Raw genomic sequence first — 16,108 nt, 5'->3', positions numbered from 1 at the left:
GCTTTCCTCTCAGATGTTTTCCCTTTTCTTTTTTATTCAACATTATTCTTTTAATTGATAACAAAACATTATTTTTTTTAAACTACAAAAAAAAAAAAAAAAAAAAAGAATTCCTAGAAAATAACATTGAACAAAGAATAAGAGATATGTGTAGTGGTAAAATCCATTGAATAGTCAGATTATCCAATGACTGACCGGTTTATTTATCGATGGACCAGTGGTAATGTTTCTGTCTTGAGCACTATAAAGCTATAGAGAAAAACAACATTTTTTAAAAATAGAACAACTATAAAAGTTTTGTTGCTAAATACAACAATCAAATTCAGTAAGTTTAATCTCATATTGAAAAAAATACAAATTTCACACATTTTTGAAAAGTCAAAGAGTATTTCACATATATTATGGATAGTTTTCCATAACTGTATTTGTAACTTTAATCAAACCTACTTTAGAACTAAATGCTAAATCAAACAACTGCTTTCTAAGAACATATAGATAAAAAAAATCCAGCAACTTAAAATCTGAAATGTCCAAAAATAATTTAAAGTAGAAAAAACTTGTTTTATTTATTTATTTATTTTATTTTGTAATAGAAAATACGGACATCCTGTGAAACATATTAATATGATTGAGTCAAGACAAATGTATATGTAAATATTTTTATGTGTTAATCATTCTTAATAAAAGCTTTACCAATTTCTGTTTTAACAGTACCTGATTACTGAGTTTAAGGTGCTAATTTCTATGTTTCTATGTTTTAAAATTTGCATCTTGAATAGATAATCCATTTTTCAAAGTTCAGGGATGCTTTCAAGACAACCTGACCTATAATTCTGCTCGATTTACTTACCAGTCTATCGATTCATTTAGTGAAGTGTTTTGTTATTTTATATTTAATCAAATACATGCTTTAAATATAAATTACACAACTGTGAGCAATAAACACAAAGCAATAACCAGCAAAAATACATAAAGTTTGGAGGTAATAAGTTATTGGACTACAGAGTGTTAAAAGGACCCATACTTCTGGACCAAATGTTCCCTTTAAAGGCTTATTTAACTGAAATGATCAAAAAAAATTATTTTGAGGCTATAAAATCTTTTTTGTGTTTATCTGATTATTAAACAGACAAGGAAATTTCATCAAAACTTTTAAACAGCACATCAGCGGATGACTAGAGAAGATAGCTTAACGTCTCCTTTTTGTTGGGCTGTTGGATGTCACTGGTCGTCCTTTTCTCTTTTTTCCTGCTGAACTTTTACTCTTGGATCCACAGGGCTTTGTCCTCTTCTTAATTCCTGTTGGTTGAAATGAAAACAGAGTTTTTTTCTCAACAGAAATTCTAATATCTTTATTGTGCTTTTAGGAGACTGCCCAACACAAACCAGTATATGTAGTAAAACGAAACCAAAACTACATCATGGCTATTATTTATTTATTTATTTATTTTTATAAATAAAGAATATGAAAAATTGGCTTGCAGACATATGGAAATCAGTGCAGAAAATTTTATTTGAGGTCTATTTGTCTATTTGTGTTTAATTTAATCTCATTAATGTATTTTATCATGCATTTGAATTTCCCCCTTGGAGATTAATAACATTCTTTGAATTGAATTGAGTGAGTTTATGATACTTAATGCAACAATTTTGATCATGGAAACACTAATCTACACAAACTTATCAAATTGTAATACAATGAATTCTGACCAATTTCTGACAAAAAAGCAATTTCAAAATAGTTCATGGCAATCTATAAGGTGAAGGTTACCTTTCTGTGGAGTTTTTCCTTTAGTGGATGTTTTTCTTGTTCGGGGCAAAGCCTTCTTCCTCTGCTTTGTTTGGACACTCTCAAGCTCCACCTCCACAGGATAATGATCACTGATGCTTTCAGCCTTAAAGTGTAAAACACTAAGATTATAAATGATCGATTTTTTTCTGTCCCAGAAATTGTTTTAACTAAATTTTTCTAATGCACAACTTAAACAGCTTTTACTATTTGATGCTAATGATAATCACCTCTTCATCAGTCAGGCCAAACTCCACCTGGAAGTTGAAGGATTTGGCGGATTCAGGAAGGATGGCATCTAGCATTTTTTCTCCATACACCACAATCCTGTTTACAGAAGATTCATCATGATGTATTTAACTGATGTGGTTTCAAAGAAATCAGCAAAGTGATTTACTTGTAATATTATTCAGTAGAATTTTAAACAGGGCAAGAGATGTGGACTATGCAGGTTGAGTCTTGGAAAAGAAAACCAAAGTTCACACTCTTCTAGACCTGACTTAAAGGCATAAAGACAAGGTGCTAGCTAATCTGGAGCTCACTAGGATCCTTTTACAAATAGCACCTTCAGCATTTCCAAAGCTGCTTGTCTTGGCTAAACTAACAAGCAAGAAAACATTGAAGGACAATCTGTTTTCCTATTAACTTAATCCATTCAAAGCAATAAACAAATGACTGATTAGAAGCATGCCATTTTTTCTTTTTTTCTGAAAAAATCATAAGTCTGGTAAAGCAACATTCAGTCAGTTCCAAGACTTCTCAGTAACTATTAAGCATAGTGGTGGAGGAGTGATGATGTGAGCTAAATTTGCACCAGTATTATAATAATTAAAACAGGACCAATGAACATGAACCCAAACACAGAGGTCAGTTTAAAAAAATAATGAAAAAATAGAATTTAAGGTAATTATTAGCAATTAAAGCACTGCAAACTGGCTGGATTTGGCTGCTCAGAAAAACAAAAAAAAAAACAAAAAAATGTTTTAAACCTTTACAAACTGAAGAAAATTTATAAAGAAGTTGATTGAAATTCACTCTTTATAGGAGATGGCTACATAAATACATTTCAAGTACTGAAATATAAACATGTTCATAGAGTAATGCATGTTTGGATGACAAGTGAGCTAAACTTTATTAATAAAGCTCTTTAAAACAACCACAGCTGGGACAAAGTGCTGTAGATACAGAGTAAAGTTAAAAATGTATGAAAACAACATAGAAGTTTAAAGGAACAAAATAGATGTAATAAAATAAATTTAGTAAAACAAATACACAATAAAAGAAACCACAAAGTCAAAAACAGAGAGAGTCTCAAGCCAAAGAATTAAAATAGGTTTTAAGATGACTTTTAAAAAGTAGACAGTGAAGAGGATTGTCTAATGAGGAAGGGAACTCATTCCACAATTCTGGAGCAGCAATTGAAAAAGCTCTGACAGAGAGATGGATTGATATAGTATATTGTAATATAACATTTATAATTTATTCATCTAACTTCAAAACATTATTATTTTGTCCTGAGTTATTAATTCCTTACAGTTAAAAGCAGCAATCGGTTGTTCTATATCTATTTAAATAAATACTAAAATAAAATAATTATTTTCCTTAATGCAGAAGATAAATGTACTTAAAACATGCCGTCACATGGGTCTCACCTGTCATAGGTGTGGTCATTATAATTACTAGTCGTTGTGTCAACATCATCATCTATCAACCAAAAGAAAGGATCAGAGGAGATTCGGATTGATTCCTTCTTTTTCTTAGAGAGATATCGACCATCTGCATTGAAGTCTCCCAGTATCATTATGTTCTGAAAGAGACATAAAGTATGAGTCAAAACCACACAAGTATTTGGAGGTTCGAATTTTGTCAGAGGTCTTAAGTAAAACTGTAAATCTGGATTATAAACCACTGCTTCAATCCTGAAAATGCGGTAGTGTCCTGCTATGTTTGGGAGATTTAAAACCTACTTTAGAGTTAAAAGGTAAAGATCAAAGTTTTATTCAACCATACTGTAAGTATGAGCTCTGAAACACATCATTCAGCACCTTTCATTGCTTACAAATGTTTAGTAAGACAGTGAACCCTAGGAGTTCATTTTCTGAATAACATGGTTGAAATAGAACAGTGAAAGTGACTCCCAACAGGGGGTACACGTACCCCCTGTGGTCCAAGAGTGCATTGCAAGGGGTACATTCAAATACTTTATTTGTGAGGTAGTGAAATAAAAATAAGGCTGGGATCGGTTTTTAATTTTGAGGACCCAATTGAAAAGTTAAACAAGCTTTTATCCATCAAAAAGTAAGTTTTTTATTATCTGTTTGAGTTCATCTGCAGCTGTGACACACATCAAAAACCAAGCAGAGGAACAGGCTGGAAGTAAAGAACAGCCTGGGATGAGATGTTTTTCCCAGTGATCTATTGGAGCTCATCAAAGCAGTTAAGGTGTCTTAATTAAAACAAAGTTAAACTAATAAAGTCAGTCTGGCTATAATTTTTGTCATTCATCAAGTTTAAATATGATTATAAGGGAGTTACTCAGAGGAGCTCCAGTTTTATAAACACAGTTTCATAATATGATTTGATTTTGTATTTATTTTTAATTCTTTACTAAATTCCAGGCAACATATGTATGTAGTTTTTTAAATTTCCGATGGAAAGCATAAAATTCCTGAGAATTAAATGCTCAAATTCAAAGATTAAGTAAAACATTTTTTACTAAAAACTTTTGGATAATTATCAATACGTGTGACTGAGAAGGGGATTCATGGTAGGCAAAATGCCCAAAGGGGTACACAAGTCAAAAAAGGTTGGGAAACACTGGTTTAGAAATTGAATCAGTTAAATAGGAAACTTCTGAAGTTAAAAAAAACTTTAAATTTTACACCTTAAATTTTACGTAGAGATTTTAAGTCATACATTTTTAAAAATTCTAACAGCTTACGTCTGTTTTCCACTTCCTTCTGACTGCTTTCACCACGTCATACAGCTCATCGAGTTCCTTCAGTGAGTCGTCTGGCTTGGTATGGACAGGTATCAGGACCAGGTCTTTTACAACTGAAAGTGGAAATAAAAGCCAATAATAAACACTACAAAATAAATAAATACCATAGATGTGACCAGAAACTAATTGTTTAGAGTTATAGCAAATTAAAAGGCATTATACAGCAAAAGAGGTGGCTGCACATGTAATATCAAAATTTCTTTTAGTTTATAGTATATATGTCTACATGGGCCTTAAAATATTTACTCATCAAAAACTGCGACGGACTGCTGGATGAATGAAAAAATGAACTGACAGATAAATATAAATTTTATACAATGGGACTAAAATGGGATTAAACTTTTTCTGTCGCACAGCTGTAGAAAGTAACTGCTCTCTGTGGTGCTCCATCACTGTACAAACAGGACTTTTAAGGAAGTAATTCGAAGAATATTTTCCGCAGATCACTTAGATGTTTGAATAAAGCAAATATTGCAGACAGATAAGCCACAGGATTTTGACTGCAGTGAAATAGTGCTGGGAGCTTGTTTTAATGATGCTAGAGATTTAAACTGGGATTTTTCTTATATATTGATATAACATCTAAAAATTCTGGATGAAAAAGACTTTAAAACCTTAAATGAAACTATAATAAGTAATGGCTTTATTTTAGGATTAAAATCATAAACACACCTTCATTTTCACACATACAACTTTTCTTTCAAATAACTTCTTTGGTGAAACTCTAATGCCTGTGTGTCCAATGATAACTTCTTTATGTCGTTTGATTTCTCGTTAAAACAGACTTCGAATAAAATGTTTATGCCCCTTATCACTGTATTAACTTACTATTTCATTATTTGGAGCTTGTTTGGCCTGAACTGAAGTTATTTTAAGATCAAACAGCACCAACCTGTGGAAGGACAGCGGAAGCGCAGGATGAAGGGCTCTCTGGCAAAAGCATCTTCATCGCCAACCTGATTATCCTCATACTGATATTGATCTGTAAGCTTAACCTCGTCTGATCTGCAACACAGTGATAAAATAAAGTTAGTTTATGTTTTATGAACAAGATACAAGGCAGCATAGGTCAATGCTTTCATGTTGTTTACTTTAAATTTTGAGCCTACTATCTGAATGTGCAGCGAAATTAAGATTATCCGAACAAGTGATGTTTTCAGCCTGGTATTGTCAAATGTTGGTGTTCGTGGTCTATCAGCTGGAAAGTAGTCTTGGAAGACTATTTGGTTAGTTGTTGCCTTGTTACCATTTTAATAATAAAAATAATTTGAACTATATTAGATGGAAAGTGTTGGGTTAATGATTAGAGCAGTGCAATTCAGTTTCTATTTTTATATAACCTCACACCAGGAAAAATTCACCTCTCCCCTTAACCCATCCCCTTGGGGAGCAGTGGGCTGCCACTGTGCGCTGCCCGGGGAGCAGTGTGGGGTTAAGGGTCCTTCTAAGGGGGCCAGAGTGGCGGTCAGTGGGAGTGGGGCTGGAACTCAGAACCTCTGGAAGCCAAGCACAATGCCCGAACCACTCCCCTTGAAGGTTAATATTTTAGAGTACAGATCCATCCGGTGATAAGATGACTGGCATTAAATATGTCAAGATGTGCATTCATTATGTAAACACTATCTTCACTTATAAAAAAAGGTGTTTTTTTTTCTTGTTCTTGGAAGATTCGCTTTCTAAGTTCTTCAGTTGCCATGACAGGTTTTATTGTCTTTCAATGTTTAACACAAATACGTGTGACACATTTGTTTATTTTAGACTTGAATGACTTATGATGTATGCACAGTTTGTAGTAAAAATCTATCCACCTGTAGAAACACACAAACTGCTCCTTGTAGGTGTTTCTTCCCAGACAGGAGCTGCGGATCATTTCATAGGGATGATCGCTGATGGAAGAGATGCAAAACAAAAACACATTCATTTAAGGTACAACATTTAAGTCTCTGATTTATCTTTTTTAAAAACCATGATACTTCCTTTAATGTTATATTAGCAACTCTCTAATCTTCTTTTTAACCTAAAAGCCTGCAGCCATGCTGACACTTCTATTAACATACTAACTACAAAGACATGTGAGGCAGAAAATGACTCTTCTGTAGTTGTACTTTACACTTACGAGGTACTATTGAGTTTTTTAAGTAACTTCTCCATGGCTTTGCCGCTTTTATCAACCACCTCCAATATCACGATCACGCTGTATTTGGATATAATCTGAGAAAAACAGAACCAAGTTAAACAATATACAATTCTATCTATCTATCTATCTATCTATCTATCTATCTATCTATCTATCTATCTATCTATAATGTAAATCACTAACATGTTAAAAATAAATAACCTTTACCTCAGTGAGGTACTGGGAAACCATTTTGTCTGTGACTTTCTGACGTCCCAAGTTCCTTACATTGAATGCTGCTACTTTCATTTTGGCCTGTTTGGGTGGAAAAAAACTTATATGAAGGAAGCTATGTGGTTGAATTGTAGCTGCTTTTTTCACACAGTCAAAAAAAACAGTCAAAAAGGAAAAGTTACCATGATTAAGTCTCTTTCCATTTGCTAAACTTAAACCATCCTTGTTTTCTCTAGCGGTAATAACTTGTAAAATTAGAATTGAAAGAAATCTAACACAGGGCTGCCCCGTAGTGCAGTTTCCTTGCAACAAGAAAGTCCTGGGTTTGATTCCCTGTCTACTGTCTTTCTGCGTGGAGTGTGGATGTTCTCTCCAGGTACCCCTGCTTCCTCCCACAGTCCAAAAAAAAAAGCCCTCCATGAACCTGATGCTTAACTGGCAAAAGATGATGGATGGATAAGTATAAAAACAAGATTATGATACAGAAATGTCAGTCTACTTGAAAATATGTATGGAACAAAATGGACTCTCAATACTGTATGGAGAACTTTTAGCTTGTCAAGAAGCATCAATTCTGAGCTATGGAGGCAGTTTGCTGAGTTCAAGAGGCCCAGCTTCCTTTAATAACAGATGTTTCCTTGTCTGCTCTATAAAGTCTGGTGTTGCACATTTTCCTTACAGCATAAACCATAAATATAGGGTTTGGGTTAACCCTAAACACAGTGATAAATACTTTAAGCAATGTGAACAGGTATTAACATATGCCATCCATCCATCCATCATCTGACACGCTTGTCCAAGTGGGGAAATGTGAAATAAGCATCTCCATTAGACATTTCAGCAATATTTCTATGCTCTATTTAAATTTAAAATGGGACTGCCCAACTAGGCAAGGCAAATTTATTTGTATAAACAGAGGAATAACGCTTCTTTATGTATGGGCTTAAAAAAAAAACAAAAGAACAATTATTGAAACAAAAGGGAGGCCTAAAAACCTCTCAGAAGGACATAAGGGTCAGGAAATCACATTGAAAAGAGGGACAAGAATCCAGGAATGTCATCATTGATCTCAACGCTGAGCTCAACACTGATATTGTATATATATATATATATATATATATATATATATATATATATATATATATATATATATATATATATATACGGTATACACACACACAAACACAGACACAAGACTGATGGTCTGTTCATCTTCCCAGCACTGTTCTAGACTGAAAAAGCAGTCAAAGGGATCTTTGAATGGGTGTCAGAGAATCTTTAGACTATATTGATCAAGACAAACTATGGCTAAGGGAAGAGGTGAAAAGTGACCCAAGATTTATTTTTTTTTTTTTAAATGTAAGAATATTAAATATTTTTTAACATATAGGCAAATGCAGTTTTTACAATGTTTTCAATTTAATCAAGTCAAAGCATTAGGTCATGTGACTGATATACTGCCAACCGTGACTCACTGATAACTCCTCTGTTTGCTAAAACTGAAGATAAGAAAAACAGTTAAACTGCCAGAAATGCTTTGCATGAAAACATCTGTCTTTAAAGTTTGGAAGAAAAAGGACAACTGACTGAAAAAATAGAGGAAGAGCTGTCTAAAATCTACCCAAAATCAATGAAAGAAATGGCTTCATTTTTTTTTTTTTACAGATTTTAAAATTAGGATGAAATACAGATTCCTGCTGCTACGATCCAATACTGGAAAAACGGATTGAAATTACTAGTAGAGTTCTTACCTTTTTAGATGAAATAAGCTAATTCAGAAGCAGTCTGCAGTGTATGTGCCTTTAGAGAAACCAAAGCTTTAGTTTGCAGAAAGAGAGCAGCCGTCAAACCTGCAGGAAGTGGCTCTGTTGCTACTAACCACACTAACATACATGTGAACTTCAGCACGCCCAGCAGTGTGTATCAGCACTTTAAAGGCCAGTTCCTGACTCTATAGGGGCGTCTAAAGCGAAACTGCTTTTCTGCATCACAGACCAAAGGGATAAAAGTTTGATACTAGAAATCCTCATGTTGTTTTCAGAGGCCTGGTTTCATCCCACAGGTGCAGTTTGTAAAGTTTCCAAAAAGGAACTATCTTCTCTTCTCCAAAGACCGTGTCCCTCTTTGACACTATTAGTCTGATTTTCCCATGAGAACAGGAAAAATTTCTCATGAGAGGTTCTTCAAATAGTTACAACTTCCTTGCTAAAAAAAATTTTCTCATTCAGTGCGGTTCTGTAAAGGAGAAATGAGACGGCAGATTAAAGAAGAGGAAGTACAGCAGCTGCAAATCCAACAGGACATAAGACTGACCTCAAGCACTTCTTTTGCGTCATCTATGAAATCTTAAATCCATCAGAGCAAAGTCCATTTTCTGCTTAAATGTGAGTACATAGTGAGATAGAAAGCTCAATAAAGGTTAATCATCAGTATCACTTCTGGTTGTTTATTTTCATTTTAACATGTACTGTTGCTGTGGAAGCTAGATACTCTGGGAAAATAGGTTTTAATTAAAAAAGGCAACTTATCTTTTAAGCAGACAGTAAACAGTAAAAACCATTAAACTAATAGGAGAAACGTACCTAAAAAAAGAAGCTGCAGCAACAACTCGACCACATCTATTTATCTTATTTCCAGGGAAGGGCTTCCACTGGCACGTTTCACTTCCTGTCTGGGACTAAGGAAAATGGCAGGAACAAACACTGCAGACCTACTTCAGACCCAGTGGATTCGATGCTTAGGTCCAGAAATAATTACATTAATACAGAGACAAGAGGCTTTTAGCATTAAGTTATTTATTAACATCAAATATGAAAAAACTCACGTTTTCATCCAAAATGCTTTCAATGAAGTTGCATTTGTAATCAAGCACCCAGTTCAGATATTAACTTCTGTCGAAACTGATTAAGGCAGGTTTTAAAATAAAATATACTGAGGAATCTGTTCACAGCCAGAGATGCATCGTTGGATTATTCAGCTAAAAGAATCTGTTAAACTGAATTGTGGTGCTGGATGGACAGATGCCTTAAAGGAGGCTGTTCCTCTGTGGGTAAATGGTTTATCACTGATGAAAATGGAATGCTTAAAAACAGCCGCATGGAGAGGGGCAGCAGGAGTTTCATTTGTACTGGCAGTCAGAAGGAAGGGAAACTAAATACTGAGCTTGGAGTGATTGGGATGAAAAAGACAACTCTAAATCATGGCTGAAAAACAAGCTCCATCACTCTGGACAACCGTTTGTTGTCGCTTTGAAAGTCCATTGGTTTCTAAATCCATATCTCTTCAAGCTGGGCTCATCACTGAAAGGTTTGATTGTCACTGCTCATTCTGCTGACTGTCTGTGATGGTAGATACGGCGCCCTGGCCTTTGCTGACATCACTAATACAAGCCCACTGGCCGTCCATGGACTCCTTCCACAGCGTCACCTACAGACACAGAAGGAAATAAAAACCGTTTAATTCAACATCAGCACCTCAAATACTTTTTAAAACGTATTTATATTTGCACAGAGATGCTCATCATAGCTTCTAGACGAATAAACGTTTTGGATTTTACCTTGTTGTCTCCACCAGAAACTGCCAGGATATTTCCAGTGATGGACCAGCTGACGTGCCAAACCACATCATTGAACTTGTGGAGCAGTTTGGCCGTCCAGGTGTTACCAGCAGGGTCGTCACATGTCCAAATAAACACACGGCCGTCCTGAAGGTAGAAAAAAGAATTAGGAATAATAGAATAGGATTAATCCTTACAAAGCATATTAATATCCTACCTAAAGTAGGCTATATCTATGACAATTAGATAATTTTAGGCCAGAATTTAAATATAATTCTGTTTAATTCACCATGATCCTAAATAAACAAAAGAAAACAACTTTAGCAATGACCTCCTATATCAAAGTGTTGGTTTGTCCTTTTTTTCCAGGTGAAAAATATCTGGTGTTAAACCATATTCTGTGATATAAGGAGCTGTTGCAGACTGTCACCAGTCTGTTATCTACTAATCAAAACTCGCAGGGCTAATACCTTAACTTTAATTATATTTAAAAGAATCACACCCTGCTCTAATTCTGAAGTCAATCATAGAAAAAAATCCCTTGGAAATGTATTTTAACATCATTGTTTTCAGCTACATGATAAAATGGTAGAGAACTAATTCAAAATGTACACCATAAAAAAGCACAGTTTATAATATGTTAATAATGTTGATATATTGAATAATCCAGTTGAGAAATCTAATCTCTGGCTCCACCTAGTGGTAAAAATTGAGCCCAAAGTGAAAGAGCAACTTTTTTCTTTAGTCTTTTGTTTTCCCAAATAAACAATCAGAAAGACCACATCGTTGAAACAGAGTCTCATATTAAAATATATTTAAAAAATGGTTTTCTTTTAAAATGTACCTGGGAGCAGCTGGCAATGGTGCTGGTGGGAAGGCCGATGGAAGGAGCCCAGCCAACATCTCTCACCCAATCACTGTGCGCCTCCAGCTTCTGGTCCTCCTTCCACTGACCATCCTCCTCTCTGCAGGGAGGAAGCAACATTCAAAATATAATATACTGACCATTTAAGATGGTATCAAATAAAGAGTCAATTTTTTTATAGAGGGTCCAAGGTAACTCTACAAATAAACAGTTTCTCTCATTACTATTACAATAATAAGTACGGTAATAAGAGACCAACTTAAAAGGAACTTTAAAGGCTACTGGTGGGACATTCACTACCACATCATGGTAAATGAATTTTAATAACTGCAAATAACATTTGGTAATAGTACAAATGTTTGATACACTTTCCTGCTCAAAGGTTTATAGTCATCTTCATTATCCTCCAGCATTATACATTTTTTTTTCTATAATCCTTCTTTCAAGGCTGTTGGAAAAGTACTTCGGGGGTCATTGGGGAAAGCAGTAACCCAAACATTAGACGGTTTATTTAGGATAATGTATCTAAAAGAGGATTTCAGTTCTTTCATTTTTTGTTTTGTTTTGTTTTGATCTTTTGTCTTGCAGATGATACCAGCCTTTGTTTAAATATGTAAATAAAATAAAAATATACATCAACATAAAAAAACAAAACGTTTTCAAAGGCTGCTCAAAGCACAACCCACATTAAATATCAAATGCAGCCAATTTGGACCATGCAGACTTACTTCCAGAGTTTAACCAGGTTGTCGCAGCCTCCGGAGACAAAACGTTTGACATAGTTTGGCTTCTGTCCCGATGGTTGATCAATAAGACTGCCTGGGATTACAGCAGGTGCCCAACTCACTGCATTACAGCCAATCTATAGTAAAAATGAACAAGAGTTTCACAATTAATACAGCCCTCAATCTCTAAAGCTAGAGGTAAAAGCAATAAGAACAGGGGGATTTATGTGCCTTTGCAACGTACAGTGTGTGCATTGCTGATCTTCTTGACATCCCACTGCTGATCTCCAGTAAATGTCAGAAGAGAAATCGCCCCGTCGGAGCTGCCACAGGCCAGGATTAACCCAAACTCATATGGACCCCAGCAAACTGAGTTCACTGTGGACACATGGAAGCAGAAAGAAGAACATGGTCAACTTCTTTTGAATTGGCACGGGCTGGGTAGCCGTTTTATCAGGATCAGAATGAGATCAGAAATTGTTTTAAATTCGGTTGCTTTTTTCTGCACATAATGATTTGTTTAGGGGCTAAAATTCACAATCATGAAGGAACACTAGAAGGGAAGTGAGACGCTGCCATGGAGAAAAATTTGGACATGACACTTGTGATCTAAAAACAGCTTCCACTGATAATTAAAGTGATATATGACTATGGAGACTCTGCTGACGATCAGCCCTCAATTAAGCAATAATTTCTTCTTTTTTTTTTTTTTTTTTTAATTCAGACATTTTAGTAGTAGCGATGTAATCATAGTTCTGTGATATTTATGATAAGGTTATCATACCATCAGAATTTCATGCCGGCCTAATCCTACTTTGGACTGGAAAATATTCTCTCACAACCAATTCATCACCAGATAATTTAAGTCTGCTGTTGAATATGCGCACAATCTACTGATGAAATAAATCAAACTTTCTCCACTTATTAAAAAACAATGACTCTTTTCTCAGAGTTCTACACCCAAGGCTTAATTTGAGATTTTGGGAAATTGTGCTACAAACAGGGAAAGGTAAAAAAACAAAACAAAATAAAAAAAAAACATCACATAATCAAGTAACGTCAGCTAATGCTTAATACTGATTTAATACACCTTTGGCAGTAATTACAACCTTGAAACATCCACATAAATTAGATGACTATTTTTGTTTCACAGTCATCTGACCAATAAAATGAGTGATGAGTGCTCCAAAAACAAATCATGTAAACTCTTCCAGCATCCATATACAGGGACCACAGATTTACCACTAAATGTAGCAACTAACAAAACCATTGTGTCGTTGAATGTGTTACTCATTCAAGGAAAAAAATGGTCACTACCAAGCTAAGCAGAAGGGTGCAGATAATTAAGTCTTCTTCACAGTTCACTACCAACCTGATGATTCGTGTCCATTGTACTCATACATCTTATCCCAGGCTCCATTCTCCTCCTTCCAGATGATGACTTTTCGGTCGTAAGAACAAGAAGCCAGAATGTTGCCAAACATCGGGTGAGCCCACGCCACCTGCCACACGGGGCCTTCATGTCTAAAAAGTAGAACATGCATTATGGAACAAGAGTTCATTCGTTTTACAAAGCTACTTACGTGAACAGAATGGAAAATTTCATCATTAAAAAGGGCAACATTTTGGGCATTGCAAAGTAAAATTAAAACCTATGAATAACTAAGAATTTTAATTGGGAACATGACAATATTTAATTATGGTTTAAGTGCATTTGGTTATGTTTCTTACCCTCTGAGATCTGCCACCAGGATTTGTCCTCCATTCCTGACATCAAAGATCTTGACGGTGCGATCAGAGGAGCATGTGGCGAGACGAGTCCCATAATAATCCATCTGGGCATCATGCTGCAACAAACAGAAACAGTAATGTTAAACTTTTACAGAATTTTTCTGACATCAGTGGAAGAATCTGAAGAAATAACCTCAAAATATGAACTGAAGTAATATGTTTGTTACATGGAGCTAAAGCTCAGGATCTGGGACTTTCAAAGACAATTCTGTTTGCATAGAGGTTACATAAATCTATTACTGAAATAATCAATCAAAATATTTGATTTAGTTATCAAATAATTATTAAGTTATTATACAATGATATTTAAATTATTAACATGCTATTTGCTGAAACTTAATTGAAAGCCATAATTAAGATAAAACATGTTTCTCTATAAGAAACATAGAGAGGCACAGCAAAAAAGAAATACATTCTACAAACTACGGACCTAAAAAAACTTCCAAATTTTGCAAATGAAAGTTTTAATAAGTGATTAGCCAATCTTAAACACTTCAGAGTAATTTTATCAAGGCTGACAGACATATAAATATGGTAAAATAAAAAAAAGGTTTTAATGATAAGCCACTAAAGGCTAACAGTTCAGAACAACAGCGAATAAGATAAAAAGTAAAATAGAACCGAAATACTTACGATCATGTCCTCGTGCGAGGTGTCCACTGTGTTAATAACGGATACCTTAAAGTCAAAAACAGTGCAAAAAATTCAAATTATGTACCAATCACAGACAGATTAGTCGGCTGCCATTAGCCACTATGCTAACGAATTGCTAATTCTATGCGAGCACGTCAGCAGCTAACGGTGAATGAAAGACATCACAGTTGACCTGAAGCAACCTGGCCAGCATTAGAGTTTAAAAGAAATTACACTCACCATGACTGTGGTTTTATCCCTATAAAAATCTTTCAGCAAGTCTCTTTTAAATTAGCCAGTTGACCAAACAGTCCGACGTGGCAACAAGTACCGCTTCCACCGAGTCCGACCTCTTTACCTACCGGTAGGAACAAAGAATGACCACAAATGGTTCCCCAAACAGGACAAGGCATTCCAGATTAAAGCAAAACTGTTGTTGGCAAAAGTAAAACGTATTTTTAAATTTTTCATAATACTGAACATTCATGGAGCAAAGTGTTAGTAGTGTAAAGAACCATTTTAAACAAATGCAGTGCTTTGTTTTTACATATTCCTGAATGCTCATCATATACTTTTATTTCATAATCATGTGTCGATTGTTTTATATTTCATCCAGTTTTTGCTAAAGTATAGTCAAAACAATACAATAAGGTAAATTCTTAATTAGCAAGCACATTCTACATTAAATCACTACTATGAAGGTGAGTTTAACTGCTAAAGCTATTAGTTTTTAATAGATAAACAATGCTTTGCACGTTTTCAAAGAATATCATTAATAAACATGATTTTTTTTTTAGAAGAGAGCGAGAAAAAAGGCTAAAAAAATATTATCATAACTGATGCTTTGTTAGGTTGTAGATGGGAAGAAAGAGGGGTGGAGGCCCCAAATGTTAGGGTACTGTGTCAAAAAGTTGGGTGTTCTACAGATTATGGCAAATAGAAAAGTATCACTTTTGATTCTGGTGAAGATTCTCAGTCCTCCAGGTCATGGTCAATAAAATAAAGTAAAAAAAAAAAAAACCACTCTACTTTGTTTCCAAGTTTGAAGACGTTACTTCTGAATTCCTTCTGAAAATCATTGTAGGATACATTAACTATAATGGAAAGGTCATTCAGTGTCAGTCTATACCATTTGCATCAAGGAGAATAATCAATGTTCATCACAAATCTCAACAATTTGAAGAACAGGACATAAGATCTAATTCTGTTAATTGATTTCTGTGTTGACAATAACTCTAGATCATTATCCATCAGTTTTGAAGTATTAAATGGTATAGAATAATCCAGTTTAACATCCTTTTATATTATATTATGCATCCTTTATGTTTCTTTTATGAAACAAGTTAAGTAATTTTGTGCATTTAAATGTATTGTTTTTGTTAGTTGCTATAATTATTG

The 16,108-nt window shown here is 34.6% G+C and overlaps 2 protein-coding genes across 2 annotated transcripts; both read right to left on the bottom strand.

Moving 5' to 3' along the window:
• Nucleotides 1-515: 515 nt before the first annotated feature.
• LOC107100241 (deoxyribonuclease-1-like) lies at nucleotides 516-9,791 on the bottom strand. The gene is made up of 10 exons (XM_015398658.1): nucleotides 8,892-9,791; nucleotides 7,135-7,221; nucleotides 6,907-7,001; nucleotides 6,599-6,676; nucleotides 5,683-5,795; nucleotides 4,731-4,843; nucleotides 3,442-3,596; nucleotides 2,020-2,116; nucleotides 1,772-1,895; nucleotides 516-1,299 (listed from the first exon to the last, which is right to left on the bottom strand). The coding sequence occupies exons 2-10, from the start codon at nucleotides 7,213-7,215 to the stop codon at nucleotides 1,190-1,192; spliced, it is 966 nt and encodes a 321-aa protein (XP_015254144.1). The 5' UTR covers nucleotides 7,216-7,221; nucleotides 8,892-9,791; the 3' UTR covers nucleotides 516-1,189.
• Nucleotides 9,792-9,937: 146 nt separating this feature from the next.
• On the bottom strand, nucleotides 9,938-15,078 carry sec13 (SEC13 homolog, nuclear pore and COPII coat complex component). The gene is made up of 9 exons (XM_015398659.1): nucleotides 14,951-15,078; nucleotides 14,711-14,755; nucleotides 14,018-14,133; nucleotides 13,659-13,810; nucleotides 12,531-12,664; nucleotides 12,290-12,423; nucleotides 11,541-11,661; nucleotides 10,697-10,843; nucleotides 9,938-10,566 (listed from the first exon to the last, which is right to left on the bottom strand). Exons 1-9 carry the CDS (start codon nucleotides 14,951-14,953, stop codon nucleotides 10,456-10,458), a joined length of 963 nt encoding a protein of 320 aa, XP_015254145.1. The 5' UTR covers nucleotides 14,954-15,078; the 3' UTR covers nucleotides 9,938-10,455.
• Nucleotides 15,079-16,108: the final 1,030 nt, after the last annotated feature.

Source organism: Cyprinodon variegatus, unplaced genomic scaffold (assembly GCF_000732505.1).
Source record: "Cyprinodon variegatus isolate N-32 unplaced genomic scaffold, C_variegatus-1.0 Scaffold947, whole genome shotgun sequence".
In the NCBI taxonomy this organism is placed as follows: domain Eukaryota; kingdom Metazoa; phylum Chordata; class Actinopteri; order Cyprinodontiformes; family Cyprinodontidae; genus Cyprinodon; species Cyprinodon variegatus.
The sequence above is the reverse complement of the archived record's forward strand: the minus strand, read 5'-3'. Positions and strand labels throughout refer to the sequence as shown.